Source organism: Rhinopithecus bieti, unplaced genomic scaffold (genome assembly GCF_001698545.2).
Source record: "Rhinopithecus bieti isolate Rb0 unplaced genomic scaffold, ASM169854v2 scaffold_11944, whole genome shotgun sequence".
NCBI classification, from domain to species: Eukaryota; Metazoa; Chordata; class Mammalia; order Primates; family Cercopithecidae; genus Rhinopithecus; species Rhinopithecus bieti.
The window spans coordinates 4,266,584-4,293,235 of NW_016807378.1; the positions used below are offsets into that span (position 1 = coordinate 4,266,584).

General features: G+C 33.8%; 1 protein-coding gene across 5 annotated transcripts in view; it reads right to left on the reverse strand.

Moving 5' to 3' along the window:
- Positions 1-26,652, reverse strand: part of USP47 (ubiquitin specific peptidase 47) — a 121,909-nt gene that overhangs the window by 39,452 nt on the left and 55,805 nt on the right. For all 5 annotated transcript variants that reach the window (XM_017881605.1, XM_017881604.1, XM_017881601.1 and 2 more), the window contains 7 exons: positions 25,316-25,412; positions 20,491-20,636; positions 19,999-20,078; positions 17,661-17,810; positions 3,031-3,126; positions 2,788-2,940; positions 404-571 (listed from right to left, as the gene is read on the reverse strand). In XM_017881605.1, the coding sequence (XP_017737094.1) occupies positions 404-571; positions 2,788-2,940; positions 3,031-3,126; positions 17,661-17,810; positions 19,999-20,078; positions 20,491-20,636; positions 25,316-25,412 (890 nt within the window). The remainder of the gene's footprint in view (positions 1-403; positions 572-2,787; positions 2,941-3,030; positions 3,127-17,660; positions 17,811-19,998; positions 20,079-20,490; positions 20,637-25,315; positions 25,413-26,652) is intronic.

Here is a 26,652-nt window from a genome sequence, read left to right on the forward strand (position 1 = left end):
ATGACTAATCCAACATTTTACTTTTCTATATAAGAAAACTCAGACAAAATTTATCGATACTTGCTGCAACCTTAAAGGCAGAGGTAGTAATAGAATCTTGGTTTCTTGACTACTAGGCATCCTTTCTACACCATCCAGCTTGCTTAGACAGTTACAGTATGGTCTCCCAAAAATTAATATTCCTACCTGTAAGCAGTTTCTCTTGAAGTTTAATTATAGTCATATATATATATATATATATATATATATATATATATATGCACAAAAAAACTGAGAAGTTTTAACTTTCAGAAATTAAGTTTCTTTTAAAGAGAACTTTATCAGTAACAACAGCTATAGAATTATATAGCAAGTCAGAGATTATCCTCACTTTCAACTAAAAAATGAAAACTATAAAAGGTACCTTTTCAAGTCCAGATTTTGAGATCTTTTCGGTTCCACTATTGGTTTCAAGGCAGATTCCTTCATCAACACCATCATCATTGGAGAAATCGTTGCTCATCTGATCGCTGTGACAACTACCTTCATTTTCTGCTCCACTGTCAGTGCAACTTTCAGTCTGAGGAGATTTCTTAATAAGACATAATTATCTTACTTATAAACCAAATACAGAGAAAATATGCTCAACAAAACTTTGTACCTATATACTGCTAATATTTTCACACAATTTAACATATTATTAGCAAAAATATTTTAAGTATATTTATTTTCTCTTAAAAAGTGAGACCTTAAGTAAAATTAAACAAGCAAAAGTGTATTTTAAAAGCATTTCTATCACGTCCTTAAAATTCTAATACAACAAATTAGTGATTCAGAATTCTATTAAACCTCATTTATGTTTACTGTTACAATGTAATGGTTGAAATTATCATTTCTTTTAGCAAAATCCACAAAATCAGAAAAGCTGAGCTCCAAAATGAGCTTCTGGTGTTCTCAAATCATGAAAGAATATCATTTATTTTCTTGAACAAAAAGTTCAACTCAGTTTATCAGTGCGTTAGGTATTACAGATAATTAGAAAGAGAAACAAGACATTGCATTTATCCTTAAGAACTTTACCATCTTTTTACAGGAAGCAGAAATATAATGGTTATAGCACATTACGCTTTTCTATTTTATGGTTTTAAACCACACTCACACAAATTTAATTTGAAGAATTCTCTTTGTTAGAAATCCCCAAATAATTCTTTCCCCTCTTCGCACTTTATATACATCCCTAAAATGTTTTATTTAAATAATTTGAGAATTTTCTAAGATGCAGGCTTTTGAAATATGTAAGGCATTGCATAGAAGTTCTTGAGTGAAACCAAGCAATACACAATAAGCACAAACTTTTTGCCAGGAACTCTGTTGTAGGTACTACATCTAATATATAGTCTTCATCTCTCAAGAAGGTTAGGTTCAAGGAAAAATGGAGGTGAAATCCAGCTATAGAATTAAGTCTAGAGAGATATAATTCCTGAAACTCCTTAAGCTGAGCCAAAACATTTCTTGTCCCAAGAACTAAACCTAGAATTCTCTAGAAAGTTTGTACTAAGCTTCGTATATAGGTTTTCTTTCTTTGGAAAAAATTTTCCTTTATGAGAAATATATTAGGCATATTCAGAAGACCAATCTACTACTGATCTCTACTTGAGTAGAAATCCTACAAAGATTATTTCTCCTCTGAAAGTCTGGCACACTTTGGGTAGATTTCCTAGCTTAAGCACAAGTGTCTGAGACATTATTTTAAATTAAACTTTTCAAAATGTTATCGGTCATAGTTACCATTCAATTAATAGCTACTTCATCTAAGGCACCTGGAAATGAGGCTCAAAAGGTTTTATGAATTATCCAAGGTCAAGTGGCTAGCAAGTAGCAGGATAAGAATCTGAATCCACATCTAGCTAGGCCTAAAACATGTGCTCTTCTATACCAAACTGCCTCACAGTACTTAATAGTACTAAATAAAACTTGGTGAATGTTTAAAATTATTTTTGAACTCCTGGGAAAAGGCATTTTTTATAACTATAGTAATCAGTTTCAGTTAAAACAAAACAAAACAGAAACGCTTCAGGGTAATTCTGAGAATAATAAAGATTTATCACATTGAAATAATTAGCCTAAGTGATTATAAATATTCCACATAATAAAATCAGAAGAGTTTCCAAAATAATAGAGTGGAATATTGTAAGTCTTTCACTGAATAAGGGTAGAGGAACCAGAGAATTCTGGGAGGCCAAAGTGTGGGAAAAAATTGATAAGCATTACATCATATGTCACTCAAAATCCTATGCTTAAATTATTTAAACAGTTTCAAATTAAAAAAAGTAAAAAGGAAAACAGACAAAACAGTAAGTAAATACAAAAGAGCAAGTAAGTACAAGAAATTAAGCCCATGCTATTCAGTTGGTTCATTCATTCCATCACAGGCATTGTCTGCATTTATTATGGATCAGAAACATGAATATGGCTTACCTTCAGGCTGGTTTCAATAACGACGAAATTATAAAACATAAGATTATCACTCAACTTCAAGAAATAATTCCAAAGCTGAGTTCCTTATTGTGTTTTCAAAGAGTATCATAAGTTACTCTGATCAAACAAGAATATTTAAAATATAATTTATGCAGTAAGGAAAAGCTTATACAAAGGCAAGTCATTTATTGAATTCCGCATTAGAAAATAAGAAAAAGTTTCCATCAAGAAGACAGTCTAAATGACATCAGTGTTATTACCTCAAACAGCTCTTTCAAATACATGACTGACTAATGTGGATTAATGAAAAATACTTTAACAAATATTTACCTCATCTTCAACATCAATAAATGTACTCATATCTAGTTCCTCGGGAAATGTCATTCGATCATTCAGTTTAATCCTATGCATGGTTGTATAATCAAAATCAAATCTTTTCAGCTGTAAGGTCAGCAGATAAGGAAAATGCAAAAACCGAAGGCCCTAAAAAACAAAAAACAAAAAGGGGGAGACCCTACAGAATACGGAATATTATCTCAGATTTCTAAGTATTAATCTGTACATGGCATTTACCTTCCGTGCATCACACTTTTTCTTACAACGTTCACAAAAATATTGATTTGGGCCATCCAAAATCTCTGGCTGAATAAATGCATGCAATGCTTCTTCCTAGTTAGAAAAAAATGTTTTATAATTACTTAAAATATTATATTAATGACAAAATCCTGACTAAAAAAGACTGCAATTACTAAAACAGTTATAAGTAGAATGGTTAGAAATTTAGGAACTCAAAATGTACCCAGGAAAATTATCAACAGTAAAATAGTATTATCACTATAAAAATTACCAAAAAAAATTATTTCATTCTACACAAGATTTGTCTTTCTTAGTATTGCAGTATCATAGTCACTTCAACCTGATTTTCATTGACTTTACATTGCAGTGTTCGGCTAAATAATCTCTAAAAAAATCCTCAGTCCTTAGATAAAAAGTAATTCCACACTTCTAAGAAAAGCAGTTGCATGCATCATTTCAATCTTCTTATAAAAGTAAGCATTCAAAACTGTACAGTAAATATCAATGCTCTCTAAAGAATTCACACTTTTCATACACTTAAAAATCATGTAAGCATCGTTAATTGCCATAGTTAGGATCAGTCAGTAATCTGCCACAGAACTAGTTATAAAGATTGAAAAACACTGCGCAACCTTCTCAGTGTGTGTGAGATATTGCTCCATTTGGAAAAGTATAATGAGGCTCCTGGATTGTTAATTTGGTAGAACCATGTGGTTCTCTTTTCTCCATACAGCATTACAACAGAAGTAAGAAACTTCATATAAATATTGTTAAAGAATCAGTGGCATAAAGTTAATTTTATTTTAATAATTGGTTTTCACAATTAAAAACTAGTTAATGTAGCATATGATTGGATGCATAATCTCAAATTTCATCTGATGTGTTCTCTCTTTTCTTCACACATGGGCTAAGCAGAACTACTGAAAATATTACACATAAACTAAAAGAAATGGAATCATTAAGACAAAGTATCTTCAAATATTTTCCTTTTGATATAGGACAAGCTGTTCCTCAAAAGATAAAGGAGCTTAATGGTGGTAGTTGCAAAATAGCTGGCAAAGCTTAGAAAACTACTGTCCACATATTGTTTGATAGAGTTCACTGTGGAACAAGATAAAAATAAGAAAAGACATAGATATTCAAAGGTGTCTAAACCCATCTGATCCCCTATTTTGTTCTCAGAACACAAGGAAACAAGTGGGGAAGAAACCAAACAGCTGGGTTTTTTTCCACATGACCATGCATTTTATTGGTGGTCAAAGGACACATTTAGAAAATGTTTTTTTGTTGTTGTTGTTTGTTTCTCTCAGGCATATTTTAGGGGAAAAAAGGCAAGTTCTATAAAAACACAACAGAAAAACAAGCTTTAAAAGAAATTACATCTATAGCTTAACACAGACTGATACTAAATGTCAGGCTTTCCAAATAGTGGTAATTCGAACTGGTAAAAACTCAATATTCAAAAAGGGATGGGGGGAGAGGGAGAGTGAGACAATTATGTAACTCAAATTCTACTTTGGTGTGTGTATATTGGTCTCTGGCTTATAGTTAATACCTAGAGATCTTTTTAAAAAATTTAAAACTTGGAAAAAAAGTTTGAAGAACAGAGAACTGTCAAATACTTTACTCATATTCATCAACTTTTAAACATTTTTGCCAACTTTGCTTTTATCTCGCCCAACCCAACATTATTATCTTTGTTTTAGCCATTTGAGAGTAGGTTTACACCTTATGCTTTGCCTCTTAACTTCGATATACCTTTTTAAGAATAAAGATATTCTTAAACAGTAATCAAACTCTGGAAATTTTAATACTGATAAAGTACTTTCATCATCCATATTCCAATTCTGTCAATTACCTTAATAATGTATTTCTCTCCACCTAGTACACAGTCTATCCCAAGGCCACAGATTTTGTTTGGTCTTTTGAGATTCCTTTAATCTGGAGGTGTTCCAGAGTTTGCCTTTCTTTCATAATACTGATACTTTTTGTAGAACAGAGGCCACTTATTGTATAAAATGTTCTGCAATTTGGGTTTGTCTGATGTTCTTCATTATTAGATTTATTTTATACATTCCTTGCTAGGCTACTATGATATTAGCAAAGATGTGCCCTTCTAAGGGTAGCACAGTCACAGGCCATGATGTACCTAACTTTCTCTTCAGCGATATTAGCTTTAATTATCTGGTCAAGGTATCGTCCAGTCTCTCTACTATACAGTTATTATTTTTACCCTCGTGGCTAATAAGCAATCTGTAAGGAGACACTCGGAGACCATGTAAAAATCCTGAGCCTTACCAAATCTTCCACCCTTGATTTTAACATCCACTTAGATTCCTGCCAAAACCAAATTTTAATGTTTGTTTTCTGAACCAACTTGAAAATCTTTTTAATAGGCTATTTAAACCCACTGATATTTCATATGACTGACAAGCTTGGTTCTATCTCAGTCACTACTGTGTAATTACTGTGTGTATTAGGTAATATTTATTGTGTTCCTTTGCTGTTTCTTAAATTTTCTTTTGGTATTTAGCAAGGTTTGTAATTTTATTCTACGTTACTTTTGCATTTATAGTTTTGTTAGTGTCCTTGGACCCTTCTTTTTCCCACCCACCCCCACCCTGTTTACTTTCTTAAGCTTTCAGTGTCTGCCAGTTTTAAATGGTCTCCTTTATTTCCCACCCACACAATAGTCTGTGATCTTACTCTGCTTTCCCTTTCACTCTCCCTTCTGAAAAGTGGTATTATTTGTACTTTGTCTAACATGTAACATTTCATACTATTCTGCTACCCATTTTCCCACCCTTGTATTTAGGCCTTAATTTAATACAGTAAGTGCTCACAGTTCTTTTGCTGAAGCTGCCCCAGTAATCTCTTGATTGGGTTGAGCTCATCCTCTAATGAACTCCTCAATGGCTCATGGATATAACATCCAATGAGTTCTTGAATATTCAAACTTGTCTTTTTATAGCTGTCATAATTAAGAAAAACTTGCCTGGCTATCAAACCCCTGGCTAGTACTTTCTTGAATTTCTGGAAATTGCTACTCTGTTGGCAGGATTTGCATGTTGTTCTTCTGAAATTTGATACCAGCCCAATTCGTCTTTTTTTTCAGATGAGGTCTTGCTATATCACCCAGGCTGGAGTGCAGTGGTGTGCTGGCTCACTGCAGCTTTGAACTCCCTGGCTCAAGCAATTCTCTTACCTCAGCCTCCTGAATGGTTAGGGCCACAGGCACATGCCACCACAACTGGTCACTGTTTTTTTTGTAGATACATCGTCTCAACATGTTGTCCAAACTGGTCTCAAACTCCTGGGTTCAAGTGATCCTCCTGCCTCAGCCTCTCAAAGTGCTGGAATTACAGGGAGCCACTGCGACTGGCCTTAATTCATCTTTAATAGTTTACTAAAATACACCTCAGAGTTTATCATTCCAGGTCCTTCAAAAGGTAGACTTAACATTTCCCTTATTCCCAGAAAGTTTCTCTGAATTACAGTTTATCTATTAGTTCTGTTACACTGTTTTATTTTTCTTCTTCACAGACTCCAATTATGTTGGACATCCTTTGCTGGTCTTCTCTTTCAGTATTTTTTTTCTGAGATCCTGTTTACTTTTACAAAAATTTCATTTCCATTCAGTGTCATTCATTAGATTTTCATTCTTTCTATTTTCTCTTGAGCATTTTGCAATTGATTCTTCACATCTAAGATATTTTTGTCTTTTTCTTCTGTTTCTTTCCTGAATTTGATGAACTCCCACTTCATTTCTTCCAGCATTGTTTGTTTTTTAAATCTATTTCTTTGCCTAAGTTTTTGGATACCAGGTTCTGTTTTGCTCATTTGAGAGTATTTAATTCAGTCAGAGTACCATGTTGATAATTCCAGAGTGACAACAGTTTCATATTCTAGATCTTACTGCTCCCCATATATCATGCAAAATGTAATTCTGCACATCTATTTATTTAATTTGAGACAGGATCTCACCACATTGCCCAGGCTGGTCTCAAAAACTCCTGGGCTCAGACAATCCTCCGCCTTGACCTCCCAATGTGCTAGGATTACAGGCATGAGCCACCACGCCCAGCCTGCACATTCTTTTACACTATAATTTTCAGAATTCAGGATAGAACATAAAGAATTCTTACATCCTTAGTTCTCCAACCAAAAAAAAAATATGAGTTATCCCAATTTTAGAGTTAATGCAGATAATCTAGGCACAGTGCAATCGAAAGGTATATGCAAGGAATGGTATTGCCTACAAATCCTTTTTTAATCACTTATATGTATATATGAATTATTCATCAATTAAAATCTATTTAATTTTGAATAGAGAAATGAGTGTTAAAACACCACACTTCAATTTTTATACGAAAAAAAAGAAAGTAGATCCACCACTGAGAACTATTTCCTGATTTTGATGTACTAAGCAATTTTGGTGCTACTGATATACAGGAACATGAAGTTTGCCTTAAAAATATATTCAACTGTCTTTCCCAGAATATATACTTTAATATTACTATTTTTTAACTAGGAAAAGGGCTATATACTTTTACCTAAACTGTCTTTTTTTTTCACTGAAACTTTTGAGACGATTTTAAATTCATGTGCAATCGTAAGAAATAATATAAAGAGACTTCTTGTACACTTCTCCCAGTTTACTGGAAACATTTTGTAAAACTGTAGCATATCATAACCATGATACTGATATTCATACACCTATCTAATTCAGATTTTCCCAGCTTTAGTCCACTCATTTGCCTGTGTATATGTGTCTATCAAGTTCCATACAATTCTATCACCTGTAGAGGTTCATGTATCCAATGCCTGTCAAGAGACTGAACAGTTCCTATGCAAGGGTAACTTGTAGCCACAACCACCTGCTTCTCCTCTCCCTGCTCCCACCAAATCCATAAGACCTGGTAATGGTTAATCTGTCCCATAGTTCTAAAATGTTGTCATATCAAAATCATAAAGTATATAATAACCTTTTGGGACTGGCTTTTTTTCACTCAGAATAATTCCCTGGATATTCTTTCAAGTTTTTTGTGTTTATTAATAGTTTGTTTCTTTTTATTTCTGAGTACTATTTCATGGTTTGTATGAACCACAGTTTGTCAAACCATTCACTTACTGAAGAAGATATGGGCTGATTCCAGTTTTGAATATTAAAAACAAAGATGGAATAAATATTTGTGCACAGGTTTTCATGTAAACATAAATTTCAATTTTTCTGGGATAAATGACCAAGAGTTCAATTGCTAGAGTTTATGGTAATTGCATGTGTCATTTTATAACAAACTACCCATAACATTTCACATTCCCACCAGCAGTGTATGAGTGATACAGTTTCTCCACATAGTCACCAGTTTTCCATGCTATCATTATTTGTAGCCATCTGGCAGGTAAAGAATAACATATTCATTATGGTTTGAATTTGCATTTCACTAATAGCCAGCAATGTTGAGTATCTTTTCTGTACTTGATATTTGTATATCCTCTTTGATGAAATGTTATGTCTTTTGTCAATTGTCTAGATGAATTTTTCTAAACTGATGTTTTGAGAGTACTTTATATATTCTAGATATGAGTCCTTTGTCAGACAGACAGCTTGCAAATGTCTACAGCTTCTCTTTATCATATGGGGTTTCAGAGAGTAAATATTTTTAATTTCAATGTTTGATAATTGTCCCGTTTGCAGACTGTATTTTTGATAGAAAATCTAAAAACTCTTTGCTTAGCCCAGATCTGGAAGATTTTCTCCTATGTTTTTTCTAAAAGTTACATTAGTCTTACATTTTACATTTATAACACATTTTGAGTTAATTTTTGTATAAAGTTATTTAAGTCAACGTTCATTTTTTGATATGGATGTCCAGTTGTTCCATCACCATTTGTTGGAAACACCATTTTTCCTCCATTGACTTGCCTTTGTGTCTCAGTCAATAATCAGTTAGGCATATTTGTGTGGATCTATTTCTGGGTTTTCTATTCTATTCCACTGATCTATTTGTCTACCCCTCTGCCAGTATCACATAGTCTTGATTACAAGAACCATATAATCCATCTTTTTGGCTAAGTAGTATTCCATTCCAAATCATGTAGACCGGTAACTTCATTTTTAGTTTTGAAAACTCTTAGCTATTCTAGTTTCTTAGGCTTCCATATACATTTTGGAGTAAGCTTGTACATGTCCTCAAAAAATCTTGCTGGACTTTGACAGGAACTGCATTAAGACTATGTAATTATCTTTACTATGTTGAATCTTCCAATTAATAAGTACAGTATGTTTCTCCATTTACTTAAATATTCTTTTCAATTTTTTTTTGACACATAATATTGTAAATATTTATGAAGTACATGTGATACTTGATACATGCATAGAAGCAAGTCAAGGTATTTGGGATATCCATCACCTTGAACATTTACCATTTCTTTGTATTGCGAACATTTAAAATCTTCTAGCTATTTTGAAATACACGATATGTCACCCTATTCTGCTGTCAAACACTAGAACTTACTGCTTCTAACTGCATGTTTGCACCTATTAACCAACCTCTCTTCATCCCCATCTCTCTCAAACACACTGTTCCCAGCCTCTGGTAAACATCACTCTACTCTCCACCTTCATGAGATCAGCTTTATTTTTAGTTCCCACATGTAAATGAGAACATGTAATATCTGTCTTTCTGGTCCTAGCTTATTTAACAAGATCTTTCCAAAGTTTCGTAGTTTTGAACACATAGGTTCAGTACATTTTTTGTTGGATTTCCATCTTTTTTCTTTTTGCAAAATTAGAAATGGTATTGTACTTTAAACTTCACTTTCTACATGTTTATTGTTAGTATCTTGAAATACAATGTATTTTTTATGTTTATTTTTATCCTGCTACCTTGCTAAACTCACGTATTGGTTCAGGGTTTTCTTTTCTTTTCTTTTTTTTTTTTTTTTGGTAGAAGCCTTGGGATTTTCTACATAGATAATCATGTCACCTAAAAATACAGACAATTTTATTTCTTCCTTTAGTAGTGTTTTCTTTTCCTTTTTTTTTTTTTTTGACAGAGTCTCACTCTGTCTAGTAGTGCTTTTCATTTCCTCTTCTTACCTTACTGTGTTGGCTAGGACTTCTAGGACTATGCTGAAAAGGAGTGATAGGAGCAGACATCCTTGCCTAGACAAGCTTGCCATTCCCTAGGAAGAAAGCAGTCTCTCACCATGAAGTATGATGTTAGCTATAGATATTTTAGATATGTTTTTTAATCAAGTTGAGGAAATTTTCCTCTATTCCTAGTAATCTGAGTTATTATAAGTGAATTTTGAATTTTATTAAGCGCCTTTTCTAAATCGATATGATCATATGAATTTTCTTTTTTTGCCTGTTAATATGGAAGATTACACTCATTGATTTTTAAAATATTGACTAGTCTTGAATCCTGGAAATCAACCCCACTTAGTCACAATGTATAACTCTTTTTATAAATTGCTTAATTCCATTTCCTAATATTTTGGAAAGAACTTTCCCAACTATACATATGAGGGACATTGATTTTTTTAAAGAACTATCTTGGTTTAATATCAGGTAAGAATAGTATCACACGACTATGGGTTTCCTCCTCTTTTTTCTTTTTTTTGAAAAGAAATTGTATAGACCTGGTGTTCACTGTTCTTCGAATGTTGATACAAGTATCCAGTGAAACATTCCAGACTCGGAGATTTCCTTTTCAAGAAGTTTTAAATTGAAAATGTAATTACCTTAACAGTTACAGGGCTATTCAAATTATCTAATTCCTATTGCGTTCTTTTCAAAGAATTGGTTTGTTTTATCTAAGTTGTCAAATTTACGTGTGCAGAGTTGTTTGTTGTGATCCCTTTGGTATCTGCAAGATCTATAGTTATATCCTTTTCACTCCTGATACTGGAAATTTTTGTTTTCCCTTTTTCTCTGTCAGTCTTGCTATTTGTCAATTTTATTGTCTTTTCAAAGAGCCAGCCCTTTGTTTTGTTGACTTCCTCTACTGTTTTCCCATTTTCAATGTTACCCGATTTCTCTGCTTTTCTTCATTATGTCCTTCCTTCTGCTTGCTTTGGGTTTCTTTTGCTCTTCTTTTTTCAGGTTAGGTGGAAGCTGAGATTACTGATTTGGCCCTTTTCCTGTCTTTTAGTATAAGCATTTAATACTGTAAGTTTCCCTCTCGGTATTGCTTTAGTTGTGCTTCAAAAAAATTTGGTTATGTTTTAATTTTCATTAAGTTCAAAATATTTTTAAAATTTCCCTTGAGACTTCCTCTTTGGCCCATGGATCATTCAGAAGCGTTATTTTCCAAGTGTTTCGTGATTTTCCTGTCCGCTAACCTGATTCCACTGTTGTTGAAAAAAATTGCACATTCCATGATTTTAAATTTTTTGAGGTCTTATAGTCCAGAGTATATGGTCTATCCTTGTATATATTTAATGGACACTTGAAAAGGATGTGTATTCTGCTGCTGTTGGGTGAAGCACTTTAGCAATGTACATTAGATCTGTTGGTTGATGGTGTTGCTGAGTTCTACATCTTTGCTATTTCTGTCTAGTTGTTCTACCTATCAGTTAGTAAGACAGGGAGGCATACTGAAGTCTGCAACTGTAATTGTAGATTTGTCTTTCTCCTTTTAGTTTTGACAGTTTTTCCTTCATGTATTTTGGCAGCTGTGTTATTTTCTGCATACACATTTAGGATTGTTGTCTTCTTGGTTGTTTGACACTTTTATTACAATATAATACCCCTCTCTGTCTCTGGTAATTTTCTTTGTTCTAAAGTCTTCTTTATCTGACACTAACATGGCCATTCCTGATTTCTTCTGGCTTACTTTGTTTGGGGTTTGCTCAGCTTCTCAGATCTGTAAGTTTATGCCTTTTGCTACATTTGGAACATGTTCATCCATTATTTCTTTGTACCTGTCTTCTTTTTCCTTTTTAATCTCCTTCCAGGACTTTAATGACACAAGTGTTATACCTTTTGTTCTCCTCCCAGTATTCCACGACACAGTGTTAAATCTTTTGTCCCATAAGTCCTTGAGGGTATATATTTTTTTCAGTCTATCCTCTCTCTGCTGTTTAGATTGGGTAATATCTATCATTCTATCTTCAAGTTCACAGATTCGATCTACTGTCTCTTTCATTCAGCTGTTCAGCCTATCCACTGGGTTTTTAATTTTGCTTATTGCAGTTTTCAGTCTCAAAATTTCATTTCTTTATATCTCTAATTGATTCTCTACAATTTTCTACGTTCCCATTGTTTTCAGTGTGCTTAGGATTGCTCACTGAAGTGTTTCTATGATGGCTGCTTTAAAATACTTATCAAATAATCCTAACATCTTTGTCACTTCAGTGTTCATGCCTACTGGTTTTCTTTTTTAACTCAAACTGAGATTTGTGATTTTTTAATTGAAACCTGGACATTTGAGGTGTTATGAGATTCTGGACCATATTTAAACCTTCTAGTTTAAATGCTTCCTTTGACACTGTACCATCTGGGGAAAGGGCTCTGCCATATTAGTGCTAGATGGCATTAGAAGTCCAGGTTTCCCACTTAGCCTATGTGGACATCTGAATGGAGGAAGTTCCTTGTTAGTGCTGGGTAGGGAAAGGAATTCTGGCTGTTCAGTAGGCCTCTGCTGATACAACCTTGGCTGTAAGGGGCAGGAGTATCTCAGTACTACACCCCAACACTGACAAAAACAGGAGGGGCTCGTCTCCTTACCCCTGGGAGGTGGTGAAGGAACAGAGAATCTAGGTTCCCCATTCAGCACTGGCAGGCACAAGTTGATGTAAGGCCATTTTTTTCTGTGGTGTTTGGTTAGAGCACAGCAGTTATGGTCTAAAAGTTTTCTGGCTTGCTAGGCTGTCTTTTCCTGGTCCTTCAGTTAAAAGAACAGGGTTTTCAGTCTGTGCCCATTGTTTCCAGGCTGCCAGCTTCTTCAGTTCCAAGTCTGGGATATATTAGGCAAAAAGAAAACCCATGGAACTCACCACTATGCTATTCCTTGGGTGCTGAGGTCCCTAGTGTGTATGCCTTCTCTCCACCTTTCAGTCTTCTTAAGTTTTTTTTTATATATAATGCTCAAGGTTTTCAGCTGTTTTAGTGGGAGGAATAGGGATTGCCTCATCTTCCTGAAAGCAGAAGTCCCCACTTTTTAAACTTGTTCCCACTATGTCCAACCATACACATTCCTGGAAAAATGAGGGTAGAGTCTGTGGAAGAGATTTTTCTTTATCTGATGCTTACATATTTGGACAAATCTGGACCACTCCTTCACCCAAATGAGTTCTGTGGCTGAGTCAGCCATGTAAGAATGTCCAAACCACCTGTTATGTCAGGGTAGGACTTATAATATAAACTTGTGTAAACAGTTGAAATGCTTTTGATTTCATAAATACTTACTAATTTAACAATTTTCCATTCAAAACTTTAAAACAATCATTAAACTATGTTTACTTAGGGAACAAGTCTTTTATATAATCTTATTTCTCCAAAGGCACTATATGAAATTAATCAGCTAAACCCTGATCAAACTTTTGAACACATTTTTTGTCATAATAAACAGGTATTTAAATGTACGTAATGAGTAACAGAATAAAAGTATCCTAAAAGAAAATGTCCTAGAACAGTGTCTGCCATAGAGTAGGTACTAAATAAATGTTGTATGACAAAATATACCAATAAAAAGACAAGTGTCTAAAATTTTACTGTTAAATAAAAAAGCACTTCCCTAGATAATGTCAAACATGAGGCTACATCGTTTTTCTTTAATTTATAAATTATGCTTTCATAATTAACAAACAAAAAGTTAATATATCTAATTTCTATGTATTACTAGAATGTACTTAGAACTATCTCCTTATTTAATACATTCTCACATGGGGTTGGCAATAATCACAAAGTTACTTTGATCTAGTCAGTGAACATAGAAGGTTCTAACTGTCTAATAAGTCATTAAGAACAAAATTATTTAAGGATTACTACAAGTAATTCTTCAGCTGATATTTTCAGGATTAATAAAAAATATGTAAAACAAAAGAAAATTGTAACACATATTTTAGTATTCTCACTCCCTCTCAACATCCCAAGGACACAAATATAAACAAAGTAGTGATATTCTTAAATCACCTTAATCTAATGTAGAGCTTCCCATATTATGTTCCTCAGAATCCTAATGTCTCTTGAGATATTAACAGATGTCCCACAGAGAAAGAAAATGCTAGGTTAAACACATTTAAACATACTTCTCAACTACAGGAATCACTGGGGCATTTACAATATAATATGCACTGTGGTATTTCCAAAGAGGATTATTGTTATAGTTTCCCAAATCTGTTTAATCAAGGACACTTTCCCCAAAATATTTACTAAATCCTTTTACAGACTAGTATTCAACAGAACTCAATCTGAGATATACAGAATGGCAGAATAGCCTTTCGATATTGATTCCCTACTTGGGTGAGTAAAATGAAGATCAGAAATCTAACAAATATCAGTTATAATAACTAAAAATCTATTGAATAAAGAAAATATTATAAAAAAGGCTTTTTTTGGCCTCCCTACTTTACCAGAGCTTATTTTTAAAACGGCAGAAGTCTCCCAGCACTCATTATAAATATAATCTGTTATCATACTAAAAAAGTCCCATAAAAATTGATTGTGGATATTATAATAAATTAGATGAGTGCTAATTTCAGTCCTATTTTAATCCTCCCTATTATTTGCAAGTTAATTTATCTGACCATAAAGATAAAACAACTCCAGAAATTGGACATTTTAGATGAAGGTTTAAAAAAGAAAATCCCTGGCTGGGTGTGGTAGCTCACGCCTGAAATCCCAGCACTTTGAGAGGCTGAGACGAGAGGATTGCTAGAGACCAGGAGTTTGAGATCAGCCTGGTCAACACAGCAAGACTCCATCTCTAAAAAATAAAACAAATATTTAATCAATTTTAAAAGAGAGAGAGGAAAAAAAGAAAACCCTTCAATTTTAAAAGACCTCACTCTCAATTATCTGAAATTAAACCCATAATATTGTGGCACACTAAATGAAACATACAATAAACAGAATATATAACCATCAATGTGTATGTGTGTGTGCACACGCACGTGCTAATGTATATGTCTACATCTATTTTTTTTTTTTTTTGAGACGGTGTCTTGCTCAGTCACCCAGGCTGGAGTGCAGTGGCGCAATCTTGGCTCCCTGCAGCGTCTGCCTCCTGGGTTCAAGCAATTCTCCTGCCTCAGCCTCCTGAGTAGCTGGGAATACAGGCATGCACCAACATGCCCGGCTAATTTTTAGTAGAGATGAGGTTTCACCATGTTTGTCAGGCTTGTCTCGAACTCCTGTCCTCAAGTGATCTGCCCGCCTCGGCTATCTAAAGTGCTGGGATTACAGGTGTGAGCCACTGTGCCCAGCCTACATCTATATCTAATATATTAAATAAGGCAAAAATACCAGTCCACTAAAAAAGGTAGAATAATAATTTTAAGAGTCCAGTTAAAATTCAGGCCAATTTTATATAATCTGAATGAATGATTTTTATGATACCTCTTTTAACTAGATTTTTGCAATCCATAATTCCAATTCTTTTAAAACATATACAGTTCACAAAACACAAAATGGCAAGCAGTGACAATTTTAGATGCTGTATGATGATATTTGTGGACTAAAAAGAGTTAGACTATAGATTTGAATTCAGAAAATAAGGAGAAATCACTTACCTCTAACTAAAGTTCTCCGAAGGTAGTATCCTCCTTAGAACCCCTATCTTGGGTAGTTTCACCTGCTGTAATTTCCCTCAAGAGATTCCAGCAAAGTCTAGAAAGTTTTAAGTTCTCTTCCGCAAGCCCTATTAGCGCATGTGTGTTATAGACCTGCTCACATACTGCTTCATAGCTGCAACTTCCAATTCCCACTGAACCACCACCACTACTACCACCTATGTATCATCAGTGGAGGATACTACCTTTGGAGAATTCCATTTAGAAATGTGATACTGTTCACATCCCCAGAAGTATCCTCCAAATCACTCCATTACTTTGTCTATTAATGTACTTAAGAGAGTGGTGGCAAATCAGCAGGTGAATATATAATGACATAAAGATTTAGCTAAGCAATTATATTCGGTGAATACTCAAATTAATATGTTAAAAACTAACCTAAATGTATATATGGAAAATTTTTCATAAAAATACTTTAATAAATAAGGTAGAAAAAATAGTCCATATCACTTGGGACTACCGAATATTTCCCTAGTATATTTTGTCAGAAAATGCGAGTATTTAAAATTAGTGGAAATCAGTCATTGAAAGACAAATGTTTATTTTTCAATGGTTTTTTCAGTATATCATTTCTACTTTGAACTGCCAAATTAAAGTAAAATAAGGCTTAAAAAATAAAAACCAAAACTAGCCACCCAAACCAAAGCTCATTTAACACACCTAGATGGCCATTTAAAAAGGTAGTACTAAACATCTAAAAAATTTTTTAAATATACTCAGGAAGCTGACTATGAAAAACAGTAGCGGAAAGGAGACTTGATCTTACACTACCCAGAAAAGGTCTTTTACTTAGATGTTTGCTTTGGATCCGCATTGACTGATTCCATAATTTATTGCTGGTTATTTCCTAACAGCCACATAAAGGTAGGAGAAAAAATCAAAAGGAATCAATCATCCTAGAGGCCAGAGGACTAAACCATATTTTTAGCACTATCTTAGAAGTATAGAAAAGCTTTTAAAAAACTGATTTTTAGCTACAAGCCACCATCAGTTTAATAACAACATAAATAAGACCAAAACATAAAACATAATGAAATTCTACTTCTTAAAGATATCTTGTTTAGCTTTGAAAGCTTCCCCTGGTACATGGTAGGTTCAAATAAATGTTTTTGAGCACTTTAATTTTAAATATCAACTTAAGTCTTTCCAAGATTTTCCTGTCGTATAAGTAAATACACATACGTACAGATAAAATACAATTAAAAAATTATTAAAAAGCAATTAAGAAATGGATGACAAGCACAATGAGAAAATCTCAGCTAATCCCCAGTTAGATACTCAGTATGTGAATAATTAAGGTGATTACAGTTTTGATTCTTCAAATTATCTGTGCTACTACTACAGTGTATGCTTTTAAAACTAAATATTTAGAGTAGGGATGCTTCTTTTAAAAATACGGACTGTTTGTCATAAAAACCAGAGGTGCTTTTTCCAATTTTAGAAGTGTGTGGACCAAAACAATCCCCCCAAAACAAAAAAGTACTTTCCAATGCAAAAGGTGGTCATAATAACAGCATTTATAACATAGACTGTTTAGAGGTGAAAAAAAAGATAAAAGTGAAATCATCTAATCACCTCTCCAAAAGAATAAAACACTGAACCATGAGGCAGTACATTTGCATTCACTTTCTCTCTTATAATACATGCACTATTAGGACTCACTGAAGGGTCAAAAATCTTCTAGATCTTGCTAATTTAAATGCAGGAATGACTAACAACCCAAGAAGGTGTATCTAGGATGATACTTACCTTACAAGAGATTATACCACTGTGCTATTATGTATTCTGTGTAAGGATACACAAGCAGTCAGGTGAAAGGTACACACCACACTAGCAAATGCTTGGCTGGACCCATAAGGTCGGATGACCAACGGAATATCAAGATATGTGTCGATTCGCCAACCCTCATAACCACATTCCAGACATCTCACGTAGTCCTTCAGCTTGCCTTGATATAGTTCATTTATAAGATCAGCCTAAAATAAAATATTTACATTTTAAGTGTTCCTTAAAAGTAATCTTTAAAACATGTAACAATCTACACTTTTAGAATGGTTTACAAAAGGATATTGATATTTACAGCTAGAATCTTAGAAAACATTAATATTTATCTATAATTATTATTATATATTTAATTAGAAGTAATGTAATGGCTTATGAGGTAAGTTGTTAATTTAATTATTGTTTAATCCTCTCTAACTTCTATTTTACTCCTTCTCCTTTAGAAAAAATGTAGAAAACACATATTAATCACCTAAAAAAATCGATCCAATTATAATATAGATGAGCATCTGAACCTTGAGTCGAGTTTGCTGCAAATAATATACAACTACGATTTCTATTTAATGAAGCATTTCATTACTCTTCATCTATGTGAGTCAGCTCTTATTGATGGCTCTGTCTACGTTTTTTATGTATAAGGCCTGTATGTACGCAGTGTTATCTCACTCCCTTATAGAGGCCGTTCTTCAAAATTATCAGCGTTTACATTAAGAATAATTATACAGTTAAACAATTGGTTGAGTTTTATAACTTACATATGTCTATCACCACTTCTCACAATAATATATTCTGATGTATAAATCATATCCTCTAGCTCAAGATGCAAATCAAACCTTTTAGCTTTCAGTAATATACACAGAACAATTTTATGGAGAAATATTATACAACAATCTTTTAAAAATGTATGGAAATTCAAAAAAAATCTTAAAATCCATCTCTCTCAAAATATCCTCACCTAAAAGAATGGATCTCTCACCTAGTCCCCAAACTTAGTTAACTAGGGCTTTTCTGACTCAAAGGCAGCAGGTAACTCCCTAAGTAACAACCAAAGAGTCTTGTACCAAAGAGTCTTGTTCCAAAACTTAGGAACTCAGTAGGAATGCCCCAACTGATCTTAACGGAAGTGTTGACCCACAGAAAGGGATGTAACAAGGAAGAAGGGCAACTTCAGACCTATGAAAAAGAAACAGCCCCCAATACCATCTACATAGTTACTAAAACACAGCCCCATAAGACTATGGAGAGAAACTAGATCATTAAATGAACTTAAATTTTTTCGTTATCTCCTAAGTAAGAATAGGCATGAGGATAAGTGTACTACATTTTGCCTCTTTCATAAATTTACATTTCTTCAAACAAATAGGATTTATAAGCCTTTAAAGTGGATTGACCATCACTGTCTACACTAATACCACTTATTTAATGAAGCCTTCTTCATTCATCAGCATCAGTCATATGTGACTGTCTTCTTCACCTAGGCCAGCCTTTTGAAGTGGTTCAAACCAGTGTTTTTCAAATACTGAATAGCAAATCACCATAAGAAAGTAATTTATACTGCAACCTAGTGCATGCAACTTTAACAAGAGCTTCATAAAATAATACTTACTCTAATGTGATGTTCTCTTATGTTCTATTCTATTCCATTTTTTGAAAATACTGTTGTAGGTCTAATAAACTGATTTTATAAGCCGTGAATAGATTGTAATCTACATTTTGAAAAACTCTGGTCCAAGCCATCACAGTAGTTCCAATCAGATATCAGACCCTTCTAGCTACCTTATATACTCCTCCCCTTTTATCCCTGTGACCTTCTTTTAGTATACCCAGCATAAATCCTCCCATGTACTGAGCCCCATCCCATTCAGCCTTACTCCTCATCCTAATATCTAATGTTCTTTCCACTCCTAACCTGCTCCTCTTTCCATTACATAGGAATAGGGTCATATTAATGAGGATCCTAAATGTCAAATACATAAGACTATACTTCCATTGGTCAAAATAAAAGTAATGCTTCATGACTAGTGTTACAGACTACAGGACATATAATTTACCTAATTATCTGAAAATGCTGTTCAAAAATCATCCCCAAAACACATATATACAGCTTTTAAATGTATAATTTTCAGAGCTAAAAGACATCTCCCAGGTTATACAGCCCAATTTCCTTAAAGATGAGAAAACTGAAGTCTAGGGTGGTTTAATGATGGAATTTATAATTCAGTTAATGGCTAATGAGAGCTCAGTACTTTCAATTCCCCATTGGGTACTTTAACCAGGAGACTAATCCCCAAGTTCCAAAACATTCCAATGGAATAAAAGTCATTTAAGGTAATGAGTGATTTATTAGGAAACAGTCCCCTGGATTTGAGAGATGTAAATTACCTGTTCTGTTTGCTTCCATTTCTGTTCCAAAGCATCAAACATGACTCTGCATAGTTCTTGTACATCATGCTGCTGCCAAGCTATTTTAAGATAAAATTCAATTAGAAATAGCAATCAACTTAATGTAATGAAACAATCTGTTGTTTAAAAGCAAATAGGCAGAAATATTGAAAAGTCTACTTTAAATAATGCCAAATTTAAAAAAGAACACAAGAATATATATGACAGTCACGAAAAGGCATTCATACACCAGAAAATAAAGAGATTGCAGCATTCTACAAATAGTATATACTTTATGGTGCTACAATATTCATCATGTTTGTTATTTTTCATTGTAGAGTTACGAAATGTGTTAGAAAATCTAGGACAACAAACTTGCAATGAAAGGTTTCAGATAAAGGTAATTAAGTTATGTGTAATGTGTTTGTAATATTATTGTCTCTTAGAATTGTCTGAATATTAGAACACTTATCATTACAAGAGAATTAGTACCCTCACTACTATCCCATCCAAAGCTCCTTGTAACATCTGTGGTTTCAATTGCTCTCTTTTTGCTGGTTTGTAACAAAACAAAAAGCCTTTGAAGTTGGTATGGAATACTTGTCACTGGATCTTCTTCTGATTCTTCAAATTCCCACCTATTAAAACAAAATGTTAATAAATTATAAAATAATTTTATTATTTAGAAGTATAATTAATATCAAAATCATAATAATGTAAGATTTTAATCCTGGAAGCTATACAGTTTGAATGCTAATTGAAATGAATAATATCTAATGAAACATTAGTGTTTCCCTAATTCATAAATTCAGAAGAACTTTTGATTTTAATAAGAAAAGGCGTAATAAGGCAAAAGTTCTCAAGAAAAAAAGGCAAAGCTCATTTAAGTGTGGCACCTGAATCTGACCATAACCTCTGTCCTAATTATTAATTCACAAAAATACAGGAAACAGAAGAATACTATTACATGAGATACTACAATATACAACCATCAAAACCCGAACTGGAAAACTATAGGATAGATGACATCAGTTTTCTTTCTATTTTTTGCAGGGAATAAATTGCAAGGATGAAAAAAGATAAAAGAGGATTATAAACAAATTAAACAGATTAAGAATTTTATTAATCAATTGCAATATACAGCTCATATGGATCCTGATTTAAACAAACTGTTAAACGAGGCAATCAGGGAAATCATAGCCCTGACCTGAGATGTAATTTACAGATGATATGATGGACGTGTGCTTCCAAATAATCAAGTTGGAGGGTATAGACAAAAACGATTGATTATGAGTTGATATTAATAATATTCAAAGCTGAATGACTGGTGAAGAGGGAGTCATTACACTATTTGTCTTTTTTTTTGAGAAGGAGTCTCGTTCTGTCGCCCAGGCTGGAGTGCAGTGGGACAATCTTGGCTCACTGCAATCTCTACCTCCTGGGTTTAAGCAATTCTCCTGTCTCAGTCTCCCGAGTAGCTGGGATTATACACATGCACCATGACGCCTGGCTAATTTTTGTATTTTTGGTAGAGACTGGGTTTCACCATGTTGGCCAGGCTAGTCTCAAATTCCTGACCTCAAGAGATCCACCCACCTCCGCCTCCCAAACTGCTAGGATTACAAGTGTGAACCACGCACTCAGCCTACTTCCCTTTTTTTGAATGTTTAAAATTTTCTGTAATAAAAAGATTTTAAAAGGAAATACAAGAGAGTAAACTAAATAATAATTCAGGTAAGATTTTCACCCTCACAAACTTATGATAAACAGCAGTCTAGCCCTAGCTACAGCTACTGTCTCAATAACAAGTGAATTCCCAACTGAAGAACTTAAGATCTCATGGAAAGAAATAAGATTGAGGTACTAAAGTTGGTAATGTACCCACAAAAGTCTTTTAAAATAATTCTATATTCATAATATACATCTAAGACAAAATATTAAGTGACAATATTAAAGTTATTTTATATCTTAAGTTAGCAGTAAGATTGCTGTTTTCCCACTTTTTAGTTTCAAAAGGAGGTCTGAGTTTTAATTTTTCCCTGTCACACTTTACAGACATACTAAAAGGCTTTTTTTTTTCTTTTGGGTATGGCTTTCTATTAGAGTGTTCAATATTTTTCTTACTTTAGGAATGAGAAGTCACAGCTCTGTTCTCATCTTCCGTTTTTGACACACTGGCACTCCCTTCTGCCTCACAGAAGTGAATGAAGTACATTTCACCTTTTTCTTCTTAAGCCTTCCCTGCAAACACCTCTATTCAATACCTGACTTCTGCTTTAATCCTCCGCTCTTCTATTCTCAATCCCCAGCTCCCTTTTTTCTGGTTATCTTCAATAGCGGGTACTTATAACTGGCATTATGAGATCAAAAATTCTCTTGGTAACTGTGAGAAAACATTGGTTAAAAGAGAAAATGCTCAAATTTCTTGTGTAGGAAATTCACTAATAGGGAGGAATTACTGTAATAAGACTGAATTCTCACCTGTCCTTTAGTCCTGGTACAAATACCTAAAAAGGTTTTAAATCTTGCTGGTACTTGCCGTTACTTTAGTCACCTAAGTTAGAAACTTTGGTGCATGTGTGATTCTTTCCTTTCCTTTACTCCTAAGTATAATTTGTTACTAAGCCATGTTAGTTTTCAATCTCAAATATAACCACTGCCACCATCATCATTCTGACTCTAATATATCCATGCCTGGTTTAATAACAGATTCCTCCAGGGTTCTCTGTCTTTTAGATCAATCCTGCACACTGCACTATATAAATTTCCCTAAAACAATGTATTTAACACATCACATACATGACTCCAAATCAAGTGGCAGGTTATCTATTGGCCTTCTTCACAAAAAGTAAAGAAAATAAACAAAACCCTATCCTTTTACGTTAGCGCTACTCTCTGGATAGTTTATCCTTTTATGCTAGCGCTACTCTCTGGATAGTCAATTCTTTTACGCTAGCACTACTCTCTAGTCTATCCTTTTACACTAGCACTACTCTCTAGTCTATCCTTTTACGCTAGTGCTACTCTGTGGCTAGTCTATTCTTTTACAGTAGCGCTACTCTGTGGATAGTTTATCCTTTTACACTAGCACTACTCTGTGGATAGTTCAATGAGGTTCTTAGTTCTACATTAAGAAACATCATGAGTGCTCTCAGGCTTTGTTTCCCTACCTGCTATAAACTTCATTCTATTCTCACAATCTCAAGGCCTTCCTTTCTGTTTGACCTCATGTCTGGCTCCCACTTCCTTACTCACTGGGATTGTCACAATGGATTTCTAGTTTCTTTTGTTTTTCGAAGACCTTCACACTTCTGGCTTCTTATGCCTTGTATGCTCTTACCATAAACCTTTAGAGGGCTTGTTCCTGTGAAGTTCCTGGAATGTCCTCAGGGAGGCCCTTACTGTCTACTACCTGAAGCTGTGACCCTCCCCTTCTCTTCTCCTGACAATTACTCCTTCCACATTATTCTGCTTTATTTTCTACCTACCATATATGATTCTGTGAAATGAGCTTATATGTAGTTTTATATAAGCTCTAAATGAGGTACTTTGTCTTACTCATCACTCTAATCCTTATACCTAAAAAGAATGCCTGGCGTTACTGTGTAGTAAGTGTCCAATGCATGTTAGATGATGAATAACCCTGGCTATGCTCTTAATTTCCCCTACAGTGCTGTAAATTTACAGTCTACTTTCCAAGTATTAAAACAGATGGTTAAACAAGTGTCCATGATCCCCGTTCCTATGCATACTCTCCAAAACAGGCCTATCGTCCAGCTATCTGGTCTGTGCTAGTTTTGAGAGCAGGCTCTGAACTCTATCTATTAACTTCATCCTCCAGTACTCTGACAAAACTCTGGTGATGATCTCCTGGACCCCCCTGCAACACACTGTGCTTGTTGGCGTCAGCTAGTGTATAGGCAGAATAGAGTAGTGAATCCTGGCATCTACTAGGTGCAACTTCTAGCAGTGTGCTTTCAGGCAAAGCTATTTCTATGTGCCTTCAGTTACCTTCTTTATAAAATGCTGACAGTAATAGCATAAAATTCATACAGTTACTATGAGAATTAAGTGAGTCTATATATAAAGTGCTCAGAACACTACCTGATACAAACAATAACTAACACTCAGGTAGCTCTTACTATTATTTACTTTCACTTTTGACAAGCCTCCTATCTGCACAGTGTATTCTCTTTCTTCTCAACCTGGCCAAACTATACCTAGCTTCATGACCTACCTGAAGCTTACTTTCTTCTCCAAGTTTCACCAACCTTTCTTCTCTTTAAGCTCTAATGGTATTTGGCTGTCTTTAAATGTTATTTAAACCATTTCAAACATACACATATTGCTATTGTAGAAAGATTTATAAATTACTCAAGAACAAAGATCTTATATCTAATTCCCTCTCTATCCACCAAGTGCCTAGCATTTAAACACTACAGGGTGATACATGCATACGGAATGACAAATACGTCAACTTTTACAAGTTAAGTTCAGATGACAAGCTGATAGATGAATTTAATGGTGATATAATGTTGTCTGAGTAATACAATCAGCAATATTAAAAGTTCCAAAAATAACCTATATACATATTTACAGTAATTTAAAGATGTTACTGGAAAGTAACACAAAAAAAGGGAAAAAAATCAGTTTACTCATACTTAAAAGTATCCTTAAAAACTAAAAAATTATGTGTTTATCTTAAAGAAAATATACAAAGCAAAGGTGTGTTAAATGTGTCATAATAGGATATTCATAAAAATAAATGTCTGACTTCAGGGTTTACTTAAATATAGACTTCCTCCATAGAGCATTTTAAACCATCTGATGTATATGGAGTCTTTTAGAAACACACACACACATGCACATGCACACACAGGCACATGACACAAGCTGTAAATATTGTATTTTAATTAGAAACAAAACTTGCAAGTTAAAAAAAAAAAAACCTCTGGATTCTTAAATTGATAGGTGGAAGGAGAGTATGGATTTATATATTCAAATTATCTCAAAAGTAGTTATTTATTTCTTCATAAAGGGTGTTAAGGCTACGAGAGAGGGAAGCTTTTTACCCTATATGTAAATCTTATCAATTTTATCCTTTTGCTCTCTATATACTTCTGATTCTCTCTCTGCACACATTTTCCATATACCTGTTTTTCACAAGATCTTTGTTATTATGTAAGGAAAGAAGTTACATCTTATGGTGTGAGAAATGCCCCAAATTTTAAAATAACTGCAAGAAGATAAATTTTGTTAAAGGCAATATTTTCATTCTTAAATCAATTTTACTTACAAAATTTTTCAGAATACTCACTTATATAATGCATTCCTAAATTCAGGAGTCATAAAAAGTGTTTGCAAAAGGCTATTCAAATAGCAAGTCATTGCTTGGTTTACTAGTCCCACATATCCTTTAAAGAGAAAATACAAATATACATTAATCAGTATTTACATTAAAAATAACAAAAACATATTAAGAATTTAATTCATAGTAAAGATTCAGAGGTTAAAGTTACTACTCATTTGGAAATTATTTCAATTTGTTCAATAGCACCTAAGAAAAGATCCCTTTTCTAATATGTGCTCTAAGTAGGCTTTGTTTTGCAGAAAATGTCAGGATACCTTGTTATAGATATGTCCAGAGATACACATGGAGATTATATGACATTAAATAACATTTCAAGGGTAATATGTTTAGTAAAGTATGTGTTACTGGCATAGACATAATCTTTTTCCCCCAAATCTAAAAGTTTAAGCATATTAAACTTTTAAACATATTAAAACTAGATTATAATGGAAAAGTATAAACATATTACTTTAAATAGCATCACACACATCCAATGTAGAAAGACTACACAGAACCAGTTATCCCTGTCATTAAGTCCTATAAACCAATTTCTGTAAGAATGAATAACATACAAGATAAATTCACTACATGCAAACTCACAAAAGCTGAGACTCTAAGTAATGCAGAGTGACTTCATCTGTTTCCACAAGCCTGTCAATGAAATTCTATAGATCAGCATGCTGTGCAAAGGGTAATATGGATCCCACACCATCTGTGCTTGTATGATTCCAAGAAAAGACCAAGTATGGTAGCTATCTGCTTTTAACTTTGTACTAAGGTTCAAACTTTTATTTTTTTCATCTTTATTTTAAGAACCGTGTATGCATGGGTGGTTTATATCTTAATCTACATCACTGTATTATTTTAAAATGCTTCTATTCCAGACTACTCCCCACTTGAGTTGTTCTCATAGGATCCTATATTTAATCCGTATTAGAGCCTTTATCTCACTGTTTTGTAATGACCTGTTTGCTTATATGTCTTCCTCATCAGACTGTGAAAGCAGGGGTTGAATCTGATTTCTCTCTCTCCTATTACTTAGCACAGTAGCAGATGCACATGAGGAGGCAATGTGTATGACTTACAAGTAACCCAAGTTTGTATGGTATCTAACCTGATTATTAATAATAAAAAACATTATTTCATTAGTTCATACAAACAGATCCTTTCCCACAAACAACAGCACTTTGGCCAGGAGACCAGGTTGTTCTGTATCTTTTTCTGAGCTGAGGCTGCCCTGGGATTTCCCTTCTTCTCCGTCCTCCTTCTCCCAATTCCCCAACAGTCTGGGGTAGAACCAATCT